Source organism: Bubalus kerabau, chromosome 16, assembly GCF_029407905.1.
Source record: "Bubalus kerabau isolate K-KA32 ecotype Philippines breed swamp buffalo chromosome 16, PCC_UOA_SB_1v2, whole genome shotgun sequence".
NCBI lineage: Eukaryota > Metazoa > Chordata > Mammalia > Artiodactyla > Bovidae > Bubalus > Bubalus kerabau.
The window spans coordinates 8,957,389-8,976,373 of record NC_073639.1 but is presented as its reverse complement, the minus strand read 5'-3'; the positions used below and the strand labels follow the sequence as shown (position 1 = coordinate 8,976,373).

At 40.2% G+C, this 18,985-nt stretch overlaps 2 protein-coding genes across 14 annotated transcripts in view; one reads left to right on the top strand and one right to left on the bottom strand.

Annotated features, from left to right (window-relative positions):
* Nucleotides 1–2,217: 2,217 nt before the first annotated feature.
* On the bottom strand, nt 2,218–17,490 carry TIGD4 (tigger transposable element derived 4). Of its 3 annotated transcripts, XM_055550685.1 has the most exons (4): nt 17,352–17,490; nt 8,604–8,827; nt 7,023–8,440; nt 2,218–3,252 (listed from the first exon to the last, which is right to left on the bottom strand). In XM_055550685.1, exons 3-4 carry the CDS (start codon nt 7,905–7,907, stop codon nt 3,211–3,213), a joined length of 927 nt encoding a protein of 308 aa, XP_055406660.1. In that variant the 5' UTR covers nt 7,908–8,440; nt 8,604–8,827; nt 17,352–17,490; the 3' UTR covers nt 2,218–3,210. The 3 variants fall into 3 exon arrangements, with proteins under 3 accessions (XP_055406660.1, XP_055406658.1, XP_055406659.1); XM_055550683.1 differs by lacking the exon at nt 2,218–3,252 and having other exon boundaries at nt 4,990–8,440; XM_055550684.1 differs by lacking the exon at nt 2,218–3,252 and having other exon boundaries at nt 4,990–8,440; nt 8,604–8,694.
* A 201-nt stretch (nt 17,491–17,691) lies between these two features.
* The window catches only part of ARFIP1 (ADP ribosylation factor interacting protein 1), a 135,685-nt gene continuing 134,391 nt past the window's right edge, over nt 17,692–18,985 (top strand). For 2 of the 11 annotated variants that reach the window (XM_055550672.1, XM_055550668.1), the window contains exon 1: nt 17,715–18,068. The gene's annotated coding sequence lies outside the window, so the exon portion shown is untranslated. Of the gene's footprint in view, nt 18,069–18,167; nt 18,222–18,985 lie in introns of those variants that run through there. The other 9 variants (XM_055550673.1, XM_055550674.1, XM_055550670.1 and 6 more) reach the window with 9 other exon arrangements.

Sequence of the window (18,985 nt, the reverse complement as noted above, 5' to 3'; positions counted from 1 at the left end):
TCAATTCTCTTAAAAACATTCAGATAGTTTTCAGTCTTTTGCTTTATTATAGAATTGCAATCTGCTATCTGCATTCTGAAACATGAAAAGCTCTGAAAACCTTTTTGTAGCCTTGTGGTGGTAAAAGCTGACTGACATGGACTTATTTGGCAATAAAAACTATGAAGCTACCAAGCTATTTATAATCTTTACATATCTGACTTCAAGTGAATATGTTTCATTATAAAAGTATTAATGTTTGGTTGTGGGATGCTACCCTAGTATTCCCAGGGGTGTTATATAATATGAAGTATATGCATATAGTCTCTTTTTCAAACCTGAGAAGTTCTGAAACATATATGCCTCCGAGGTTTTGGATGTGGGACTATGGCCTGCCCTGCATGTGCGCTCAGTCAGCTGTGTCCAGCTCTTTGTGGACCCAGGGACAGTAGCCCATGAAGCTCTGCTGTCCATGCCGCTTTCCAGGCAAGAATACTGGAGTGGGTTGCCATTCCCTTCTGCAGTGGATCTTCCTGACCCAAGGACTGACCAAGTCTCCTGCATCTCCTGCAATGGCAGGCGAATTCTTTACCATTGAGCCACCTGGGAATCCCATGGCCCTATGTACACACTACAACAAATATTCTTGTTATTTCTGTTTTGTTAGGATACATTTTTATCATGTACAACATATTTCTAAGTCAGGTTTTCTATGTTTAAATCTTCATTTTGTTATTTATTAGCTGTTGTTGTTCAGTCACTAAGTCATGTATGACTCTTTTGTGACCCCATGGACTGAAGCCTACCAGGCTCCTTAGTCCATGGGATTTCCTGTAACTGTATCTATACTTAAATTTTCTCATTGGTAAAATGGGAATGATAATAATTGGAATCATTCTGAGGACTGAGTGAGGTAACATGTGAAACACTTAGAATAGTTTGGTAATTAGTAAGCATTTAATACATGCCAGCTATAATTATAGTAACAGTGTATCAATTTTTATTTCCCACAGCAGTACATCTATTTTTCTATCCTGTCTCTATTTAGTATTATCATTCTTCATAATCTTTCTAACGTGCTAAACCTCCCCCACAAAGCTATCCCATTTTGCTTGTATTTCTTTGATTTCTAGTGTTGTTGAAAATATATTCATACTCAAGTGTTTTCTTGAGTGTCATATTTTTTTAGAAGATCTTCTCTATTAAAAGATTTACCTTTTTTGCCCCTAGTGTTTACAAGTTTCTTTCCTTTCTCTCTTTTTTCTGTGTCCTTTCTTTTTCCTTTCCTTTCATCCTTCCTTTCTTCCTTTTTTGCTTTCCTTCCTTCTAAGTTTTTACTCCTTCTAGGATTCATTTTGAATATGAATTTAAAAATTCCTTTTCTCTTAGCCAATTGCCTTAATATCAGTTACTGAATAATCCATCTTTTTCACCACTGAATAAAAACCATTTTTATCATATGCAAATTCTTTGGTTTTTTTTCTAGACATCATATATCATTCTTTTGATTGATCTATTAATTCTCTTGCCAACATCATATTGCTTAAACTTCTGGTATAGCTCAAATACTACTTATTTTTATTTTTCAAGAATTTCTTAGGTATTGATACATTTTTATTATTTCCAGATACAAATCAGAATTATTTTTTCAAGATTTTCAAACAATATTTTGCAAAACTTTCAACAGACCTGCAATGGGATTTTGTTTGAAATTAACTGGGAGGAAATATTGAATATTTCCTCAATATTGAAATGTGCCTGAGTCTTCCCATTTGTTCAAGGACATGAAATATGTCCCCATTTCTTCTTAAAGTTTCATAAGCTTTAAAGTCTTTGCTAATAGCTACTGCTAATTAATAAGTTCTGAAATATGCATGTCCTTTTAGTTTACAGCAAATTGAAAACGAGTCTGATTAATATGTGAAAAGTTAACCCTTGAACATTGCGGGGATTAGGGGCACTGACCCTCCAGGATGTTGAGAACACGTGTATAACTTTACAGTGTGCCCTCTGTATACATGCGTTCAACCGGTGGAGGACCAGTGTAGTACTGTAGTATATGTTGAGCAAAAGGAATCCACATCCAAGTGGACTCTTGCCATTCAAACCTGTGTTTTTCAAGGGTCAACTGTACTTTCATTGGTAAGGGGTAGTTGGATGACTCAGAATTCATATGTTAAAGCCCTAACTCTCCAGTGTGATGGTACTTGGAGATGGGGCTTTGAGAACATAATCGGGGTTTTATGAGGTCATGAAGATGCTGCTACTCCTGCTAAGTCACTTCAGTCATGTCCGACTCTGTGTGACCCCATAGACATCAGCCCACCAGGCTCTCCTGCCCCTGGGATTCTCCAGGCAAGAACACTGGAGTGGGTTGCCATTTCCTTCTCCAATGCATGAAAGAGAAAAAGTGAAAGTGAAGTTGCTCAGTTGTGTCCGACTCTTAGCCACCCCATGGACTGCAGCCTACCAGGCTCCTCCGCCCATGGGATTTTCCAGGTAAGAGTACTGGAGTGGGGTGCCATTGCCTTCTCCGTCATGAAGATGGGCCCTTCACAATGGGACAGTGCTCTTACAAGAAGAGGCATCAGAGGGCTAGCACGTTCTCTCTCTCCCTGTACTGACAAAGCAGAGGTCACATGAGCATCTGAAAGATCATGACTGTCTGCAGCCCAAGGCAGAATTCCTCACCATAAAATGACCAGCTGGCACCCTGATTTCAAGACTTCTGGCCTCTAGAACCGTGAGATAATAAATTTCTGTTGTTTAAGCCACCCGGTCAATGGTATTTGGTTATGGCAGCCCATGAAGATTACGATAATAGTGTGTTTATTAGTCTTTCCCCAGACTCTGGGTTACCCTCAGATACACAGCCCAAGGAAACGGTGCAATTCAACGGTGCAATTCAGCTAATGACAGGCTACTTAGAAAGCTACTTCGCAATGAGTACTTATTTTATTGAATTGCTTTCCATGAGGATCAATTCTTTTTAAAAAAAATGAAGCTTTCTAAGTCACCTTATTCCCTCATTCAAAACAGAAATGATTTTTTATTTCTACAGATAAATGGCATATTTCTAGAAATGTTGACTGTCCTATTTTACTGTACAGAAGAAATTTCAACGAGAAAATTCTCACTGGCGTTTAGTGAGCACAACATTAATACTTGGGCATATCTGGGAGTAGTGACCTGGAAGCGCCTTTCAGTCATTCGCTATAGTTGTGGAACACTTCAAGTTTGCTGAAAGCATTCACATTCAAATTTTTCTTTCATCTGCAAAATAAATTCAAATGAAGTGTCAGTCTCATTTTACGAATGAAAGAAACTGAGATTCAGAGAAAGGAAACGTCTTTTGCAAGACAGCATAGGACTATGACTAGATTTAATATATCCGGTGACTGAAATGTTTTCTGAGAACTTAAATTGTATGCATACTGTGGCCCCTTTCTCTCAAGAGATCTCCTCCCAGCAACTAGGGTAGCTGCCTGCACTTAGCCTGGAAAACCTTTAGTGCTGACAAAGATGTAACCCACCACTGGACTCTGAACCTCTGAGCAGAGGTGTGGTGCTATTTTCCCGGAGGGCAAACTTCTGTCTGCCAGTTTCTACGGAGCCCCTGCTGGAAGAGGGACTGAAAAGGCTTCTTTTAAAATCTGAGGCATTTGTGTTGCAAGCTGTCCTCTGACTCCTCCTCTCCTTTACTTTACTTCCCCTTCCAATTATTCTGCTTTGTATAAGTTTAAAAGGAGGTTTAACATTTGATCTTAGATCCAAATAAGAAGCCAGGCAGGTACCATAAAACCCAACAGGCCTTGATTTACTCGTTGTCCTCTTTTATCCTGAACCAAACCCCTCACTGATGGAGTGAAACAGTGTCCCAAATTCAACGTAAGCTTTGTTGCTTGATGAAGTAGAAACAGGCAAAAACATTGTTGAAACAACAGGAATTTGTAAGGAAGAATAATGTCACGTTTAATTGAAAAACTAATGAATTGTAAATCAAGTTCTTCTTTGAAAAGACAAGTGACATTTAGTCCCTGTACTGACCGTGTATGTGTGTGTGTGTGTGTGTGTGTGTGTGTGAGTCGCTCAGTCGCGTTCAACTCTTTGCGACCGTGTATAGAGAAGATAGATCAGGAGTAAGGCAGACAGTAGTGACTGTCTTAGGGAAAGTGACTTTTTCGTTTTGTACTGAAAATGATCTAAATCTATATGTCTTGTAAACTACATGGAATTGTGTACACCGTCGACAATTTAAAGTTTATCTTTGATTTGAATCTCGGGCACCTTTTTCTAAGTCTTCATAGGAGCCTTGCTTTATTTTATCACCTTGAGATTTATTATGCCCAGAAGTAAAAAATGGATGATGTCATATAGAGGAAATGAGTAGGTTCTTTCAACACTTTGGGAATATTAAAGTTGTTTTTAAATATTTTCACTAGAACTCCAAGGAACTTCTGTGTTAAAATGGTACAGAGTACCAGATCAGAAAGTCCTGGTATTTCATTAGCAACAGTGTTCTTAGGGGAGAGGTCTGAATACAGCTATCAGCAAAGACTCAGGTTAGTCTCTGAAATACTTTTGATCTCAGAACCCTAAGTTCAAGACGAAAAAAACCCATAGAATTTTCTTTTATGGAGTACAGAAAAGAAGTACTGTGGTATATAGTTAGCAGAACACAGGACTAGGTGATGGGGAACTACTGCATTTTAGTTTTCGTCCTGAGATTTTAACCAGATCACTGTTCCAGGTTTTAATTCCCTCATCTGTAAAGATGGAGATAATAATTCTTATGTCATCTGAAATGATTAAATAAAATATTTGATATCCAAATGGTATGAAGTGGAGAAAGAGAAAAAAGTTATTGAGGGCTCAGTATTTACCGGGTACTTTAGTTACAAGTGGGGCTCTTAAGAGAGATCGAGGTCCATGATTTAGGTCCATGATTCAGGTCCATGATTCCATCACATTACAATTTTAAACCAAGCCATTAACAAAAATGCTTTTAATTAAATATAAACAATCTATATTTTACTCTAAAAGAAACTTTAATATGAATACATTTTTCAGGCTTAACAACTACTAAATCTCAATGCAAAGTAAATCAACAGTGGAAAATAAAAATACTTTCTATAAATAGTCACTTCCAAATGTGTCTTCTGTTGGCAGACTAATAATTCAGAATAAAAATCATCGGTATAATGTTTTATACTTTTTCAAAATACTTTTCAAAGGGGACACTAAATTAGATCTAATAACTTAAATGTATTTAAAATTTAACAACAAAAAAGTGAGACACATTGTTATATTTTTCTACTGGTTAAAGACTATTTTATGGAATATAAATAATTTCATACAATATTTTAAAACATTCTGAATACAAAACTTCCTCAAACAAAAAGTTAATCCAAAATGCTACCCACTGAATTTGAAAAAAAAAAATCAAAATACGCTGAAAGAACAATCAGTTTGTCCTGAAAACAAAATTCAGTAAAATAAAAAAAATCCAATGTTATAGATTGTTTCAGCTCTTAAAATCAGAGAACTAAGAATTACATATTTTCTTTTTTACTAACTGCATATGTTTCTTCACATTTTTAAAGAGTAATCTTATTAAAATATAAAAAGAGTTTAATACATATTTTAATAATGCACTTTTCTGTTAAACACACATACATATACATACAAATATTTAGGAAGAATCCATATCATCTTCTAGATATAGATGATTTAAGAAAACCTGATAAGGTCATAGTCTTTCATTTGACCATATACAGAAATAATTTTAAAGTTAGATGCATATTTTTAATCATCTGGGTTTATAATTGGGTCAGTTTTTTTTCAGTAATTTTTCATAATTTTTATTAGGATGATTAGCTAGTCATGAGAAAAATAATTTAAAATTAGCACTTGATATTTCAGAGTCTAGTTAGTGTATGTTTATAAAAATAAATATCTAACCAATAGATACATGTTTGGTTCTTAGACGAGGTAGAAAAATTAAAATATCTTACAACGTGATCTGAATTTGAAAAAAATAGAAAATAGCAATCACCAGTTCAACCTGTGTGAATCAAATAGTTGGAGAGTTCTTTTTGTTTTTGACATATATACCATATATTTCAAATATAAGGCCTGTGAAATTTATTTTCTGCTCCCCAAAATCTTACTAAATTGAAATTCATTTTTTTCATTTACTTACTCATCATTTAATCTACCTAGGGAACTTTAATCTGCAGACAGACCAAAGACATCTGCAATTAAACCAAAAATTATTAGTTAGGCATTTTTTAGGTTTAAGAGGTATTTTCCCTTTACATATCTTAAATATTAATAATAAAATACATTATAAAAAGCTCTATTATCTTCAGATGTTGTACAATAAATAATTACTTAGATGATAAAGAGTTAATAAAAATTTCAAGGTCTGCTAAAGAATTATGAAGCTCATCATTTATATCTTGACTTCTAAGAAAAGTTTTCAGAGTATCTAAAGCAGTTATTGCCTCATTTTTTGATGGTAAAGGGAGTTCACTTTCCAGAGACCCACCATCCTCCTCCTCATCAGAAGTATAAAATCCAGTTTCATCTGATTCACTTTCTTTGGGGCATACAGCGTCACTGCTTGGTGCTGCCTCACAAGTTTCTAAGTCATCATCCAGGGCAGCATACTCTTCTACAGATAAGCCTTCGGGAAATTCCACTCCTGCCGCCTGGGCGTCGGCAACCAAATCAAGGCCAGTGTCTGTCTCTGCACTTGCCTCCTCACTTTCTCCCCTTTGAGATTTGAACCCTGCCTCTTCATAGCTCTTAACAATAGTCTCTGGGGTGACAGCCCTCCAACAGAGATGCAATATATCAACTGCATCTAGAAGGGAAAAGGTAAATTCTTTGCTGCCTTCAACAGAGCTCAGAAATTTCTTAATAAGACAATGTCGATATTTGATTTTAAGGCTTCTAATAACACCTTGTTTCATAGCTATAAATTTGGAAGATAAACATGATGGAAAGAACGCTAATTCAATGGACTTCAGATTTTTTACCTCTGGGTGTGCAGGAGAAGATTCAACAAAAATCACCACTCTTCTTTGCTGAGCTTGAAATCTCTCATCCAGCTTCTGCATCCACTGTTCAAATACATCTGCAGTCATCCATGCCATTTTGTTAGCTTCATAATACACAGGCAATGATTTTATGCCTTTGAAGCAATGTGGATTTCTGTTTTTTCCAATGAGAAGCAGAGGCAGTTTCTCTGAGCCATCCATGTTTGTCCCAACCACCAGAGTTATTCTGTCTTTGCATAACTTGCCAATTGAACAGGTTTCTCCTTTAAATGCAAAGGTATTTGTAGGCAACATTCGATAAAGCAGCCCAGTCTCTTTTACATTAAAAACATTTTTAGGATGATAATCATTTAAATAATAAGGAAGTATGTTTTGGTGCCAGACAGCTGAAGGGTCTGCTGATACACCTGTGGCTTCTACAGGTTGAGCTCTGAATACTAGACCATACCTGGATTTAAAACGATCCAGCCAACCATTGCTGCACTTAAAATCATTATGTCCCAGTTTCTGGGCAAAATCATTAGCTTTTAGCCGCAACATTGGGCCATTAACTGGCACATTCAGACACTGAGCAATTCGGTACCACCTCATTAGTGCCTCTTCCAGGTCTGTGTAAAAAGCAGTTCTCAGTCTTTTTCTCTTTGGATCAAATCTCAGTGATTCAAAGGCTTCCAGAACCTTGTCTTTATTCTTCATAATAGAAGACAATGAATTTTTCTTTATTCCATATTCAGCTGCAATCTCTGCTTTTTTCTTACCGCTTTCTACTGCATTTATGATGTCGATCTTTTCTTCAATGGATAGACTTTTCTTTTTCTTCACAGTTACGGGCAGAGTTGAGGCATCCACAGGAGCTTCCGCCATCTCACCCTGAGCTTATGTAGAGATGTCGTCCCTCTCTGGGTCTGTTTCTTTAGAAAAATTTATTTTCCAGTATGATACAAATTGCTTTCTAAGCCACTACATATATTAAAAGTTGGTCAGTGTCTAATAGTCTTATTTCTGTGGAAACGGATGAATAAATGCATTTCTTCAAAGGATCTGAATAAGAAAAATATTATCTGCAGCTAGAATATTTTAGAAGAGAAACCTCCTCCCCAGGACCTTGTGCAGTTCAGTTTATTCGGAGTTCCAGAAGTCAAGCTAAAATAGAAATCTCATTATGTCAAACCTGTCCAGTCCTGCTGATGTATTTTTGGAACTTCAATCCTTTAAGATGATCCATTTTATCCATGCGCGCATTCAGCCTCCTCTTAATTCTCCACAGAAGGCCTCAGAGATAAGAAGAAAAGCATTCAGAAATTTCATGCAAAACGTCAGCCGCTAATTTCCAAGTCTCTTTAGGGTGGAGAAGAAAATGGTAGAACCCTTCTAAGACTTGACAATATCCTCTGTCACTTGAAACGTTTAAAAAAAAAAAAAGAGGAATTTTAGCGATGATATGTCAATTTAATATCAAAAAAAATTTATACTATTTAGTTATGCTTTTAATAATCATGAAAAGAATGGGAACATGTTTCTAAAAATACAGTAACTGAAGCTTCCAGAAGAAATGCTTACCTCCCAAATGATGTCCCTGTGAGAAGCTCTCGAGCTCTGCTCTGACCCCTTGAGTTCTCACTTGCCTTTGAATGCTTTGTAATATATACTTCTGGAATAAATCAGACAAATTTAATCTGTTTTAAAAATGTGAGCTTACCAAAATTAAAGAACTAAAAATGATGCTGGGTAGATCTTTGGTGGCTGTTTTTCCCATGAAGTCACAGGCTGCCCCTCTGGCTTCTCTAAAAGAAAAACACAGACAGTGGTCACAAGGTCCAACTTTTAATAGAACATGGGAGACAGTGTCTCCTTTACAGGAGTCTGGTAGAAAATGCTTCGCTAAAAATCCAATCAAGTGATTCCATTACAAATTTTAAAAACTGAAATCTTATTCTAGTTGCTTAAAAATCTAGTAACTTTTTATCACTTTGACATATTGGCCGAATGCAGGAGGCCAGAAAATACTTGACAAAACGCATGGGAATAAACAAAGTACTAAGAAGATACAATGTAGAAAAAAACAAAAGAAGGAGAGAGATCATGGTCTCAACCTCTCAGGACCTCTACTTCTTTATCTGTAAAATAAAGGGCTTATCACAGCGGGAGGAGATGGGCCTTGGTGCCAGACAAACCTGAATTGACAAGTGACTGGCATTTAGCACTTAAGGTGATCCTGGGTAGTTCTCTTAAGCCTTTGAAGCCTTGGCCCCCTTTTTTGTAAAATAAAGGTGACTACAGCATGTAGCTCGTGGAGTAATGGCACATTCAGTGAGATTCAGTGAGAGCGTGTTAAGCACTTAGCACCGTATTTAGCACCTTACAAAGTACTCAATACATATTTGATGACCTCATCATCATTTTGTGGCTCAGCCGGTAAAAAATCTGCTTGCAGTGCTGGAGACCTGGGTTCGATCCCTGGGTTGGGAAGATCCACTAGAGAAGGAATAGGCTACCCACCCCAATATTCTGGCCTGGAGAATTCCGTGGACTGTATAATCCATGGGGTTGCAAAGAGTCGGACATGACTGAGCAACTTTCCCTTTCACTTTCATCATCATTATCTTCCCTCTAATGTGCCCTTCCACTGTGTCAATCTATAAAATTCTGAGATTTCGTGAAATCCCACTTCAAATGATAGCAAGAATCCCACCTTAAACATACACTGAAAGCAGAACTCTTCTTAAGCCAAATAGTGCAGTGAGAACGGTCACCCTACATGGGCTGGTCCCAGCCTTCCCAGGCAGCATCTCCCCAACTAGAATCCATAGGCTTCGGGCCTCCTACAGGCCCAGGAAACATGCTAATCTGATGAAGGGGGTGGGGAGGTTTGTGGGGGAGGGTTACTTCCTTCCACGTGAGAGGGTAGACACTCCATTCCTCTAGTTTTTCTCTCTGTCCTTGGAGGTTTCAAGATAACACATGCATTTTTTTTTTTTTTGCACAAAACTTTATTAAAACAAAATTCCTCTGCCTTTGTTGTCCAAAACAAAGAAGTAATTTTTATTATAGGAAATAAAACCAGTAAAGGAATCTTTTTTGTTGTTGCTGTTATTGCAAAAATGATCTTAATAATAATTATGAGAGCCTAGGGTGTTAATTTCCAAACTGCTTTACTTCCTGTATTTTAAACAACTCAGGAGGAAGGTAAAACGATTTCAAAGCTCATATGGTTATAACATGGTTGAATGCAGTCCAGAATCCAGGCTTTCCAAGGTCAAGTCCACCATTCTTTTTGCACATGGCATGGCTCCTCTAACAGTTACACATTCTATGCCTCCAGCACCAAGCTAGAGTTTCCAATGCCTTTCCAAACCTATCCCCCTCCACATATACCCCAAAAGGCAGTATAAGGTTTCCACAGGAGAAAAGCCATTATGAATTCTGGGGACATAAACAGAAACCATACTCCATATCCAATTTTAGGGTGAGCTGACCTTTTAAGTAAATAAGATTTGACCATTCAACTAAAAAAATTCTTATATATGGAAACTGCCTGCATATTTTTCTACTATATCCTATAAATATACCATTATTTCAGAATAAAAAATTAAAAATATCTTCCTCTTATTAGGAAGGATACCAACCTCCAGAAATTTAGGGAGCAAGAACCAATTTTTTAAGAAAAGTCAAAACCAAGGAAAACTACTCTCCAAGAGTAAAAGGCAATCTCTTCCTTCTTTCTGTTTGGTTGTTTTTGTTTTTTTTTTTCTTTTTTCCTCTTCTTTTCTTCCATTTTATTTAATTTGTCAGGTATAAACCCTATCATCTCAAATAATAAGGATTACAGAAAAAGTGACTTGAATTTTCTCCCATATCCTATCACAAATAAAGCAATATAATACACACAATCAGAGATGATTATCTTGATCAAATTGAAAATAAGTGATACTTTTTTTAGGAAGATAGTAGGATTTTTTTCCTGAGAGTTAACAGTATATATTTCCTTCTAAAACAGTTGTCAAAGTTACAGTTTTCCATGGTAAGATGCAATACATCTTTATTCCTGAAACAACCAAATTTCCAACGCCAAATCAGACAAGCCAGGCTTTTTCTCTAGCAAAGTTAGGCAATACTGCCTAATCAATGAAGCTGAGTTCATTGAGAATGGGAATTTTCCATTCTCCCACAGTCCAGTGGCTGGGTTTTTTGTTTTTTGCAGGGAATGATGGCAGCAGCTAATATTTCTTAGAAGTAATAATTCTCTCAATCATGCTACTCCTTGAAGATGGGCATGAATTTGAGCAAACTCCGGGAGACAGTAGAGGAAAGAGGAATTTGGTGTTCTATAGCCCATGAGGTCGCAAAGTGTCAGACACTGCTTAGCGACTGAACAAAAACAACAACCCCTTGAAGATATTACAGCAGAGAAATGCTGTACTACTTACTAGCAGTTAGGAACTACTTTTGGAGAAGGAAATGGCAACCCACTCCAGTGTTCTTGCCTGGAGAATCCCAGGGACGGGGGAGCCTGGTGGGCTGCCGTCTATGGGGTCGCACAGAGTCGGACACGACTGAAGCGACTTAGCAGCAGCAGCAGCACCAGCAGGAACTATTTTCTCTGTACCAACAGTGAAGCGAACTGAAGACTAAGACTAGGCAACTCAGTAAAATAGACTTACCAAGTGAACTCCAAATAAAGAAAACAATTGTCCATTCTACTGGTAGTAAGAGAAATGTAAATCTTCCTTCAACACAGGAGCTACCTTTTTGTTTTTGCTTACCAAAACAGCAGTATCTAGGGTTTGCCGGGATGCAGTAACATACATTGCTGCTGCTGCTGCTGCTAAGTCACTTCAGTCGTGTCCAACTCTGTGCGACCCCATAGATGGCAGCCCGTCAGGCTCCACCGTCCCTGGGATTCTCCAGGCAAGAACACTGGAGCAGGTTGCCATTTCCTTCTCCAATGCATGAAAGTGAAAAGTGAAAGTGAAGTCGCTCAGTCGTGTCCGACTCTTAGTGACCCCATGGACTGCAGCCTACCAGGCTCCTCCATCCTGGGATTGCTCCTTGCCTGGGATTTTCCAGGCAAGAGTACTGGATTGGGGTGCCATTGCCTTCTCCGACATACATTGCTAGGAGGTACATAAATTGGTACAAGGCTTGCTGAGGGCAAATTAGCAATATAACATGAAAACTTAAAAAATGTGCATAACCTTTTATCCAGCAAGTCCATACCTACCATTTTATTCCATCTCCCTCAAAATTATAGATATAAAAATAATCTATCTTACAAATATATTCATTTTCTATTGCTGTGTAACAAATTAACGACATTTAGGTGGGCTGCCATCTATGAGGTCGCACAGAGTCGGACATGACTGAAGTGACTTAGCAGCAGCAGCAGTAGCTTAAAACAATATCCATTTATTATCTCACGTAACTAGCCAGAAGTCCAGGTGGGCTTAACTGAGTCCTCTGCTTAGTGTCTTAGAGGGCTGAAATCAAGATGCCAGTCAGTCTGGGCTCTATCTAGAAGCTGGGGGAGAATTTGCTTCCAAGTTCATTCAGGTTATCTGTGGGCTTCCCTGATAGCTCAGTTGGTAAAGAATCTGCCTGCAATGCAGGAGACCCTAGTTTGGTTCCTGGGTGGGGAAGATCCGCTGGAGAAGGGATAGGCTACCCACTCCAGTATTCTTGGGCTTCTCTTGTGGCTCAGCTGGTAAAGAACTTAGACTTCTGTGGTTGTAGGACTGCTGCTGTTGCTAAGTCACTTCAGTCGTGTCTGACTGTGTGACCCCATAGACAGCAGCCCACCAGGCTCCCCTGTCCCTGGGATTCTCCAGGCAAGAACACCGGAATGGGTTGCCATCTTCTTCTCCAATGCATGAAAGTGAAAAGTGAAAGTGAAGTCATTCAGTCGTGTCCAACCCTCAGCGACCCCATGGACTGCAGCCCACCAGGCTCCTGCGTCCATGGGATTTTCCAGGCAAGAGTACTGGAGTGGGGTGCCATCGCCTTCTCCATGTAGGACTGAGGTCCCTGGTTTTTTGTTGACTGTGAGCAGAGATTACCCTTAGCTGTTGGAGGCCTCTCTCAGGTACTGACCTGGGGTCCTCTTTATTTCAGCAACAGAGAACCTTTCTCACGTCAAATCTCTCTCAAGCTTCACATCTCTCTAATTTCCTCTGCTGCCATCAGCTAGAGAAAACTCTAAGCTTTTAAAAGGTTCATGTAACTCAGTTAAACTTGAAGGCTTTTGGACTGCAAAGGAAACCATCAACAAAATGAAAAGACAGCTTACTTGTGAATGATGTGACCAAGAAGGGGATAATATCCAAACTATATAAATAGCCCATACAACTCGATACCAAAAACCAAACAACCCAATTAAAAATAGGCAGAAGATCTGATTAGACATTTTTCCAAAGAAGATACACAGATGGCCAACAGGCACATGAAATGATGCTCAACATCATAATCCTCAGGAAAATGCAAATCAAAACCACAGTAGGATATCACCTCATACCTGTCATAAAGGCTATAATCAAAAACAATAACAAACATTGGCAACAATGGGGAGAAAAGGAAATCTTTGTACACTGTTGGCAGAAATGTAAATTGATGCAACAATATGGAAAATAGTATGGAGGTTCTTCAAAAAACTAGAAACAAACTACCATAGGATCCAGCAATTCAGTGCTGTGTGTATATATATATATGTGAAGAAAACAAAAACATTAATTTGAAAAGATACACACACCCCACTGTTAATAACAGCATCACCTACAATAGCCAGGATATGGAAGCAACCTAAGTGTCTATCAACAGGTGAATGGATAAAGATGTATATTATGTATAAATACAGAATAGAATATTGCTCAACCACAAAAAAGAACGAAACTTTGCCATTTGCAAAAATGTGGATGGACCTAGGGGGTATTATGCTTTGTGAAATAAGTCAGGGAAAGACAAACACTTTGTTAACACGTTCACGTAGAATCTAAAACAAAGGAATGCATATAACAAAACAGAGACAGACTCACAGAGAACGAACTAGTGATCACCAGTGAGCAGAGGGAAAGGAGGAGGGCAAGGTAGCTGTATGGGATTAAGAGATACAAACTACTACGCATAGAATAAATAAGCAACAAGGATATATTGTATAGCACAGGAAAATGTAGCTATTATTTTGTAATAAATTTAAATGGAGTATAATCTGTAGAAATATTGAATCACTATTTTGTACATTTGAGACTAATATAATATTGCAAATCAATGATACTTCAGTAAAATAAATAAAATATAAGATTCGTGTAGTCAGTTTAGGACTAGCCAGATTAACTTCATTTTGAGTAACTCAAAGTCAGTGAGTAGTTACTTCAATTACATCTGCATATAATATAATCATAGAATGATAGACTATCATGTTCGCAGAGGAAGGAATTATACAAGGTGAAAGTCATTGGAATTCATCTTAGAATTATACCACACAAGACTGTTTCCTACATGGTTGTTTTATAATCATAGAGAAAACTTAAAGTAATCCAAATCTGTAACAAAAAGGATTAGCTAAATAACTTACGAATATCTATATGTTAAAATTCTATTGAGCCCCTGAAGGAGAATGTTTAATGATATGAAGGAAATTTCATACTATATCAATATTAAGTGGGAAAAGCAAAATACAGAATTGCATGCCAACAAATACAACCTATACTGAAAGTTCCTTGAGGGCAGAGGCTCACGGCTATTCCTACAGTGCTTGGTGCCCGGCTAACTGTAGGTTCCCAATAACAATTTGTTAAATAAATGAAGAAAAAAATTTGCATAAGATATTGACCAAAATGTTGATGTTAACTGTAGACAATGGAATTATAAGTTTTTTCCTTTGTAGTTAAAACAATTTCTACTTTATGTTCTACCCATTCTACTTTTCATGGGCTTATTTAAATATTGCATTAAGTGTTCTTGCCTGGAGAATCCCAGGGACGGGGGAGCCTGGTGGGCTGCCGTCTATGGGGTCGCACAGAGTCGGACACGACTGAAGCGACTTAGGAGGAGGAGGAGGAGAACCAGTACCCTTTAATAAAGAGTTTACTTTCAGAGAATAACACTGAAATATATATAACGATGAATAACAATATCCTTTAACCCACTGCCTGCTTTTCTTCCTAGTCAATAAATAAAAAACAGGCTGCTACAGTTCCCCTATAAGCCAAGCGAATAAATGGTACCTGATTTTTCTAAAGCTGAATAATAGCCAATAGCAGTGCAAAGGTAAGTGATTAGATAAGCCCCCTGTCACAAGCATATATGGCAGGCTATTCCCTTCTTATTATACTTCTCCAAACACAATGCCAATTAAAAGGAAAATAGTAATCTTCTATTCTTCCGGAGGAGAATGGGCAGGAAGAATTCCCCAAGCTGTAGGGAATTAGGGAGTGAGAAAGCAAGGGGGTGGGGGAAGGGATCAAGGGAAAGGGTGAGGGAAGGAAGCATAGAGTGAGAGTCTCCATCTAAGCAGGACTTGGTTTAAAACAGTCTTTTGAGTCAGCATGAAAAAATTTCCCCAAACCCAAGAATAAAGCTACTACTTCCTTTTTTCCCAAAGAAAGTGCATAGACTGTCACTGTTTTCCATCACCAGCTGAAGTAATTTTCAGTGTATCCTTCAGGCCTTCCTACTTTCTAATTTCCCTGCGGGTAGCAAAAATCATAGGAGGATGAATCCTGTCTATAGCCTTGCACAGCATAACACTCTGCATTAATATAAGGGCTAACTGTGCATACTACCAGAATCACACTGGACCAGAGAGCACCTAAAATGATTCACAGCACCCTCACCAAGTAGAAGTTAGCATCAGTTCCAACCACATCTGAATTTCTATCAAAACCAGCAGCTGCCAAGAAAACGATCCAGCTAAGGACAAATAACTAAACCAAGTGTCTACCTTTTTAATATCAGAAATACTTCTGAGCTTAATGGTCTAACAGATATCTTTAGTTAAATGTCCTCAAACTCAAGAGACAGCTGGCAGGAATCCTTACAGCCCCAGCCAGCCCGAACAGTTAAGTACACATCTTTCTGGCACCACTGAGCACGGTCACCCACCTCTTCCTAGTCATCCTTCTGAAACTCTAATCCTTGTACTGGCTACTAAGTTCCATTCTGTTCCTATATAATAAAAGCAGTAATTATTCTAGATGGGGATCCTTCTCTTATAATTGAGAAGACTAACAGGAATGCTTCGAACCAGAAAATCCACAGTAAACTGTAGAACTAGAGCTAAATGAACGAATATATATATATATAAATTCTTATTATACTTCTCCATAAATATATATATATTCATCCATTTCCCCTGGAGGAGGGCACGACAACCACTCTAGTATTCTTGAATGTAGAATCCCCATGGAGGAGGAACCTGCCGGGCTACAGTCCGTGGGATAGTAAAGGGTCGGACACGACTGAAGCGATTCAACATGCAACCACAGATTTACGTTTTGGGATTTCATTACGGTTTTTGTCAGAGAAGGTGTCCTGGAAATCTCAGACAATAAATATTGGTATTTACTTTTGAAACATTTGTGGTGCATTTACTCTTCACAGATATGGGATAGGTATTTGTACAGGGATGTATGGTTCACTATGCTGAAACTCCCTACAAATCCAAAGAGGCAGAATTCTGCCTTCGGGCACTTAGCCATTAAAAATGTCTTGTCGGCTAATGTGACAAGGCAGGTGAGAAGTCTGGTCTAGAGGGGTAGATTCCACGGAGTGCGCTGTTACCTTTGGCATTTCTGCAAGTGACAGGGCTGTAAAAAGCAGTCTAGAACCTGGAAGGGAGACTAGTGCGGCTGGATTACCGGTACGTCCTGTATGCAAATGAGCTTTAAGGGTCTAGCACCACGGCTGAGCCCTACTGTGAGGGGACAGGCAGAATAGCCGAAGTGGGGCCTTCACTTAGGAAACTATAACGGGATCCAAGAGGACTGTTCGGAGGTCTCTGTAGACAGGGCAGTGATCTATTAAGTAATGGGGCAAGCAAAGAAAGCAGAAATCGGTCATCTGAGTAAAGAGGAGCAGGAGAGAAAAGTATCACGGATCCACTCCCTGCCAGCAAGCAGAGCAGAAAGTGATCACAAAGACAGCAAATCATAACTCAGGGATGCCGAACAAGGGTGTCTAGTCTGGTCGTCCAGAAGTGGGTGGGCGTGAGTGGACAGCGGGGGGCACTGGGGAAGGAGAGTGAAGCACCCGCATCCCGTCTGCTCCCTAAACCCCGCTTTCCCTCCACCCTCTCAACGCCCGCGGGGTTGGAATAACCTTCTGCGTGCTCTCCGGCAGTTGAGAAAGAAGCTTTGGCTCTCCTGAGATTGCGAGGCGCCCTCCCGCCACCGGCTCACCATCTGTTGGGGGAAAGCCTAACGCGTGAGGCTGAGGTGTGTGAGTGAGAAAGTTATGCTAAGGGTTCCTGGACCTCCGACCACTCAAGACCAGGCCCGCGCGCCCTGGGGCAAGCTCGGGCAGGTGCATCTGGACCCAGGCTCACACCCCTCTAGGACTGGCCACAGCCAGAAAATTACCCGGGCAACGGCGCCGGCTGAGTCCCGGATGTGGTTGCTAGGGCCGCAGTGGGCGGGGCGGGGCCCGCCCCCTGGAGAGGGGACCTCGCGGGAGGTGCGCTGGCACCATCGAGACGTGGCTGGGCTGGCCAGATTGAGGGAGAGAGAGGCCGTCCAGGGCCACGGACAACGCTACTTCCGGTCCCCTCACTTCCGGCTCCGCTGCTCCGGGTGCAGGAGCTGTAGGCCGCCGGTGGAGAGGCTGCCGGTCCCAGTAGATTCGGAGCTTGGTCAGTGTGAGGCTGTGACAGTTGCAGTTGCTCCCCGCCCCGGAGGAGCCGAGGTGCGTGGCGGGAGGGGAAGAAGGAAGAGGCACAAGTCGCGTTTCCGCTCACTTCTGGCCAGGGCTGAGGCGACTTCAGGGAGCAGAGGCAAGGATAATCCTCGACGTGAGTGCTGCCGGCTTCCCTGCAGACAGGTGAGGGCGGAGCTGGCAGGCTGGGAAGGAGGCGGGGGAAGGCTGCTTGGAGCTGGTTGCCCGGCCGGACACGTTGCCTCCGGGGTTCGCTGTTCCGTACTTTCACAGGGCACTTCTGTCCTTAGACTGTGTGTGCCATCTCTCTCTACTCAGGTGCTCGGCCTTGGATTTCTACCCCTTCGTCCCTCTTGTCACCCTGAGTGTGCCCCCGAAACAGCCGGGTGAAGCGGTAGGACCGGCCCTCCCAGGGCGGCACCCTCCGGGTTGTGAACGCATTGAGTGGGGAAAGGATTGCAGGATCCGGGTCTTTTAGACTGAGTCTCCGAGTGGGCCACCCTCCGGTTTGGTGTACAGCCTGTATTGCTGGTCTTCTTTCCCTGCATCCGCCACTTCTCTCTCCCGCAGCGATAGTCCCTGCTAGAGGCTCCTCAGGCTGTGGTGCAGGGAGGAGCCTTGCCTAGGAAATGTCCCAAGCCTGACTGCTGGAGAGGACGTCCAAGGAATGCTGGAGTTTGGGAAGGAAGTTGTGCTGTCGTCTCGTCCGTTCCTCTTTGCCAAGTTAACTACTGTTTACGTGTCTAGGAAAAAGGAAAGGGGTTTTTGTTGTTAGTTTTTTTTTTTTTTTAAGAACAGTTTCTAGACGCTTTTCCCTTTTACTTTATTTTATTATTACTTCCTTTATGTTCTTATCCGCCCTCTTGAGCCCTTTGATCTCAAAAAGTTTGTAGTTTCCACTTCCTGCACATCCTTTTAACCACCCCCCTTTTAGGATTTGTCCCCCTCCCTTCCTTTTCTCCTGGATTAAAACATGTAATTTCTCTGAGTCGGTTCTTAAGGAAGAAAAAGATGGAAGATTTGAAGGACTTTTGTTAAACTTGTGCTTTCACCTGCAAAAGTGGCAGGTGTGTGTGTGTGTT

Excerpts from the sequence above, each read along its gene's own strand:
- TIGD4 (XM_055550683.1), bottom strand. The coding sequence starts at position 7,907 with ATGGCGGAAGCTCCTGTGGATGCCTCAACTCTGCCCGTAACTGTGAAG.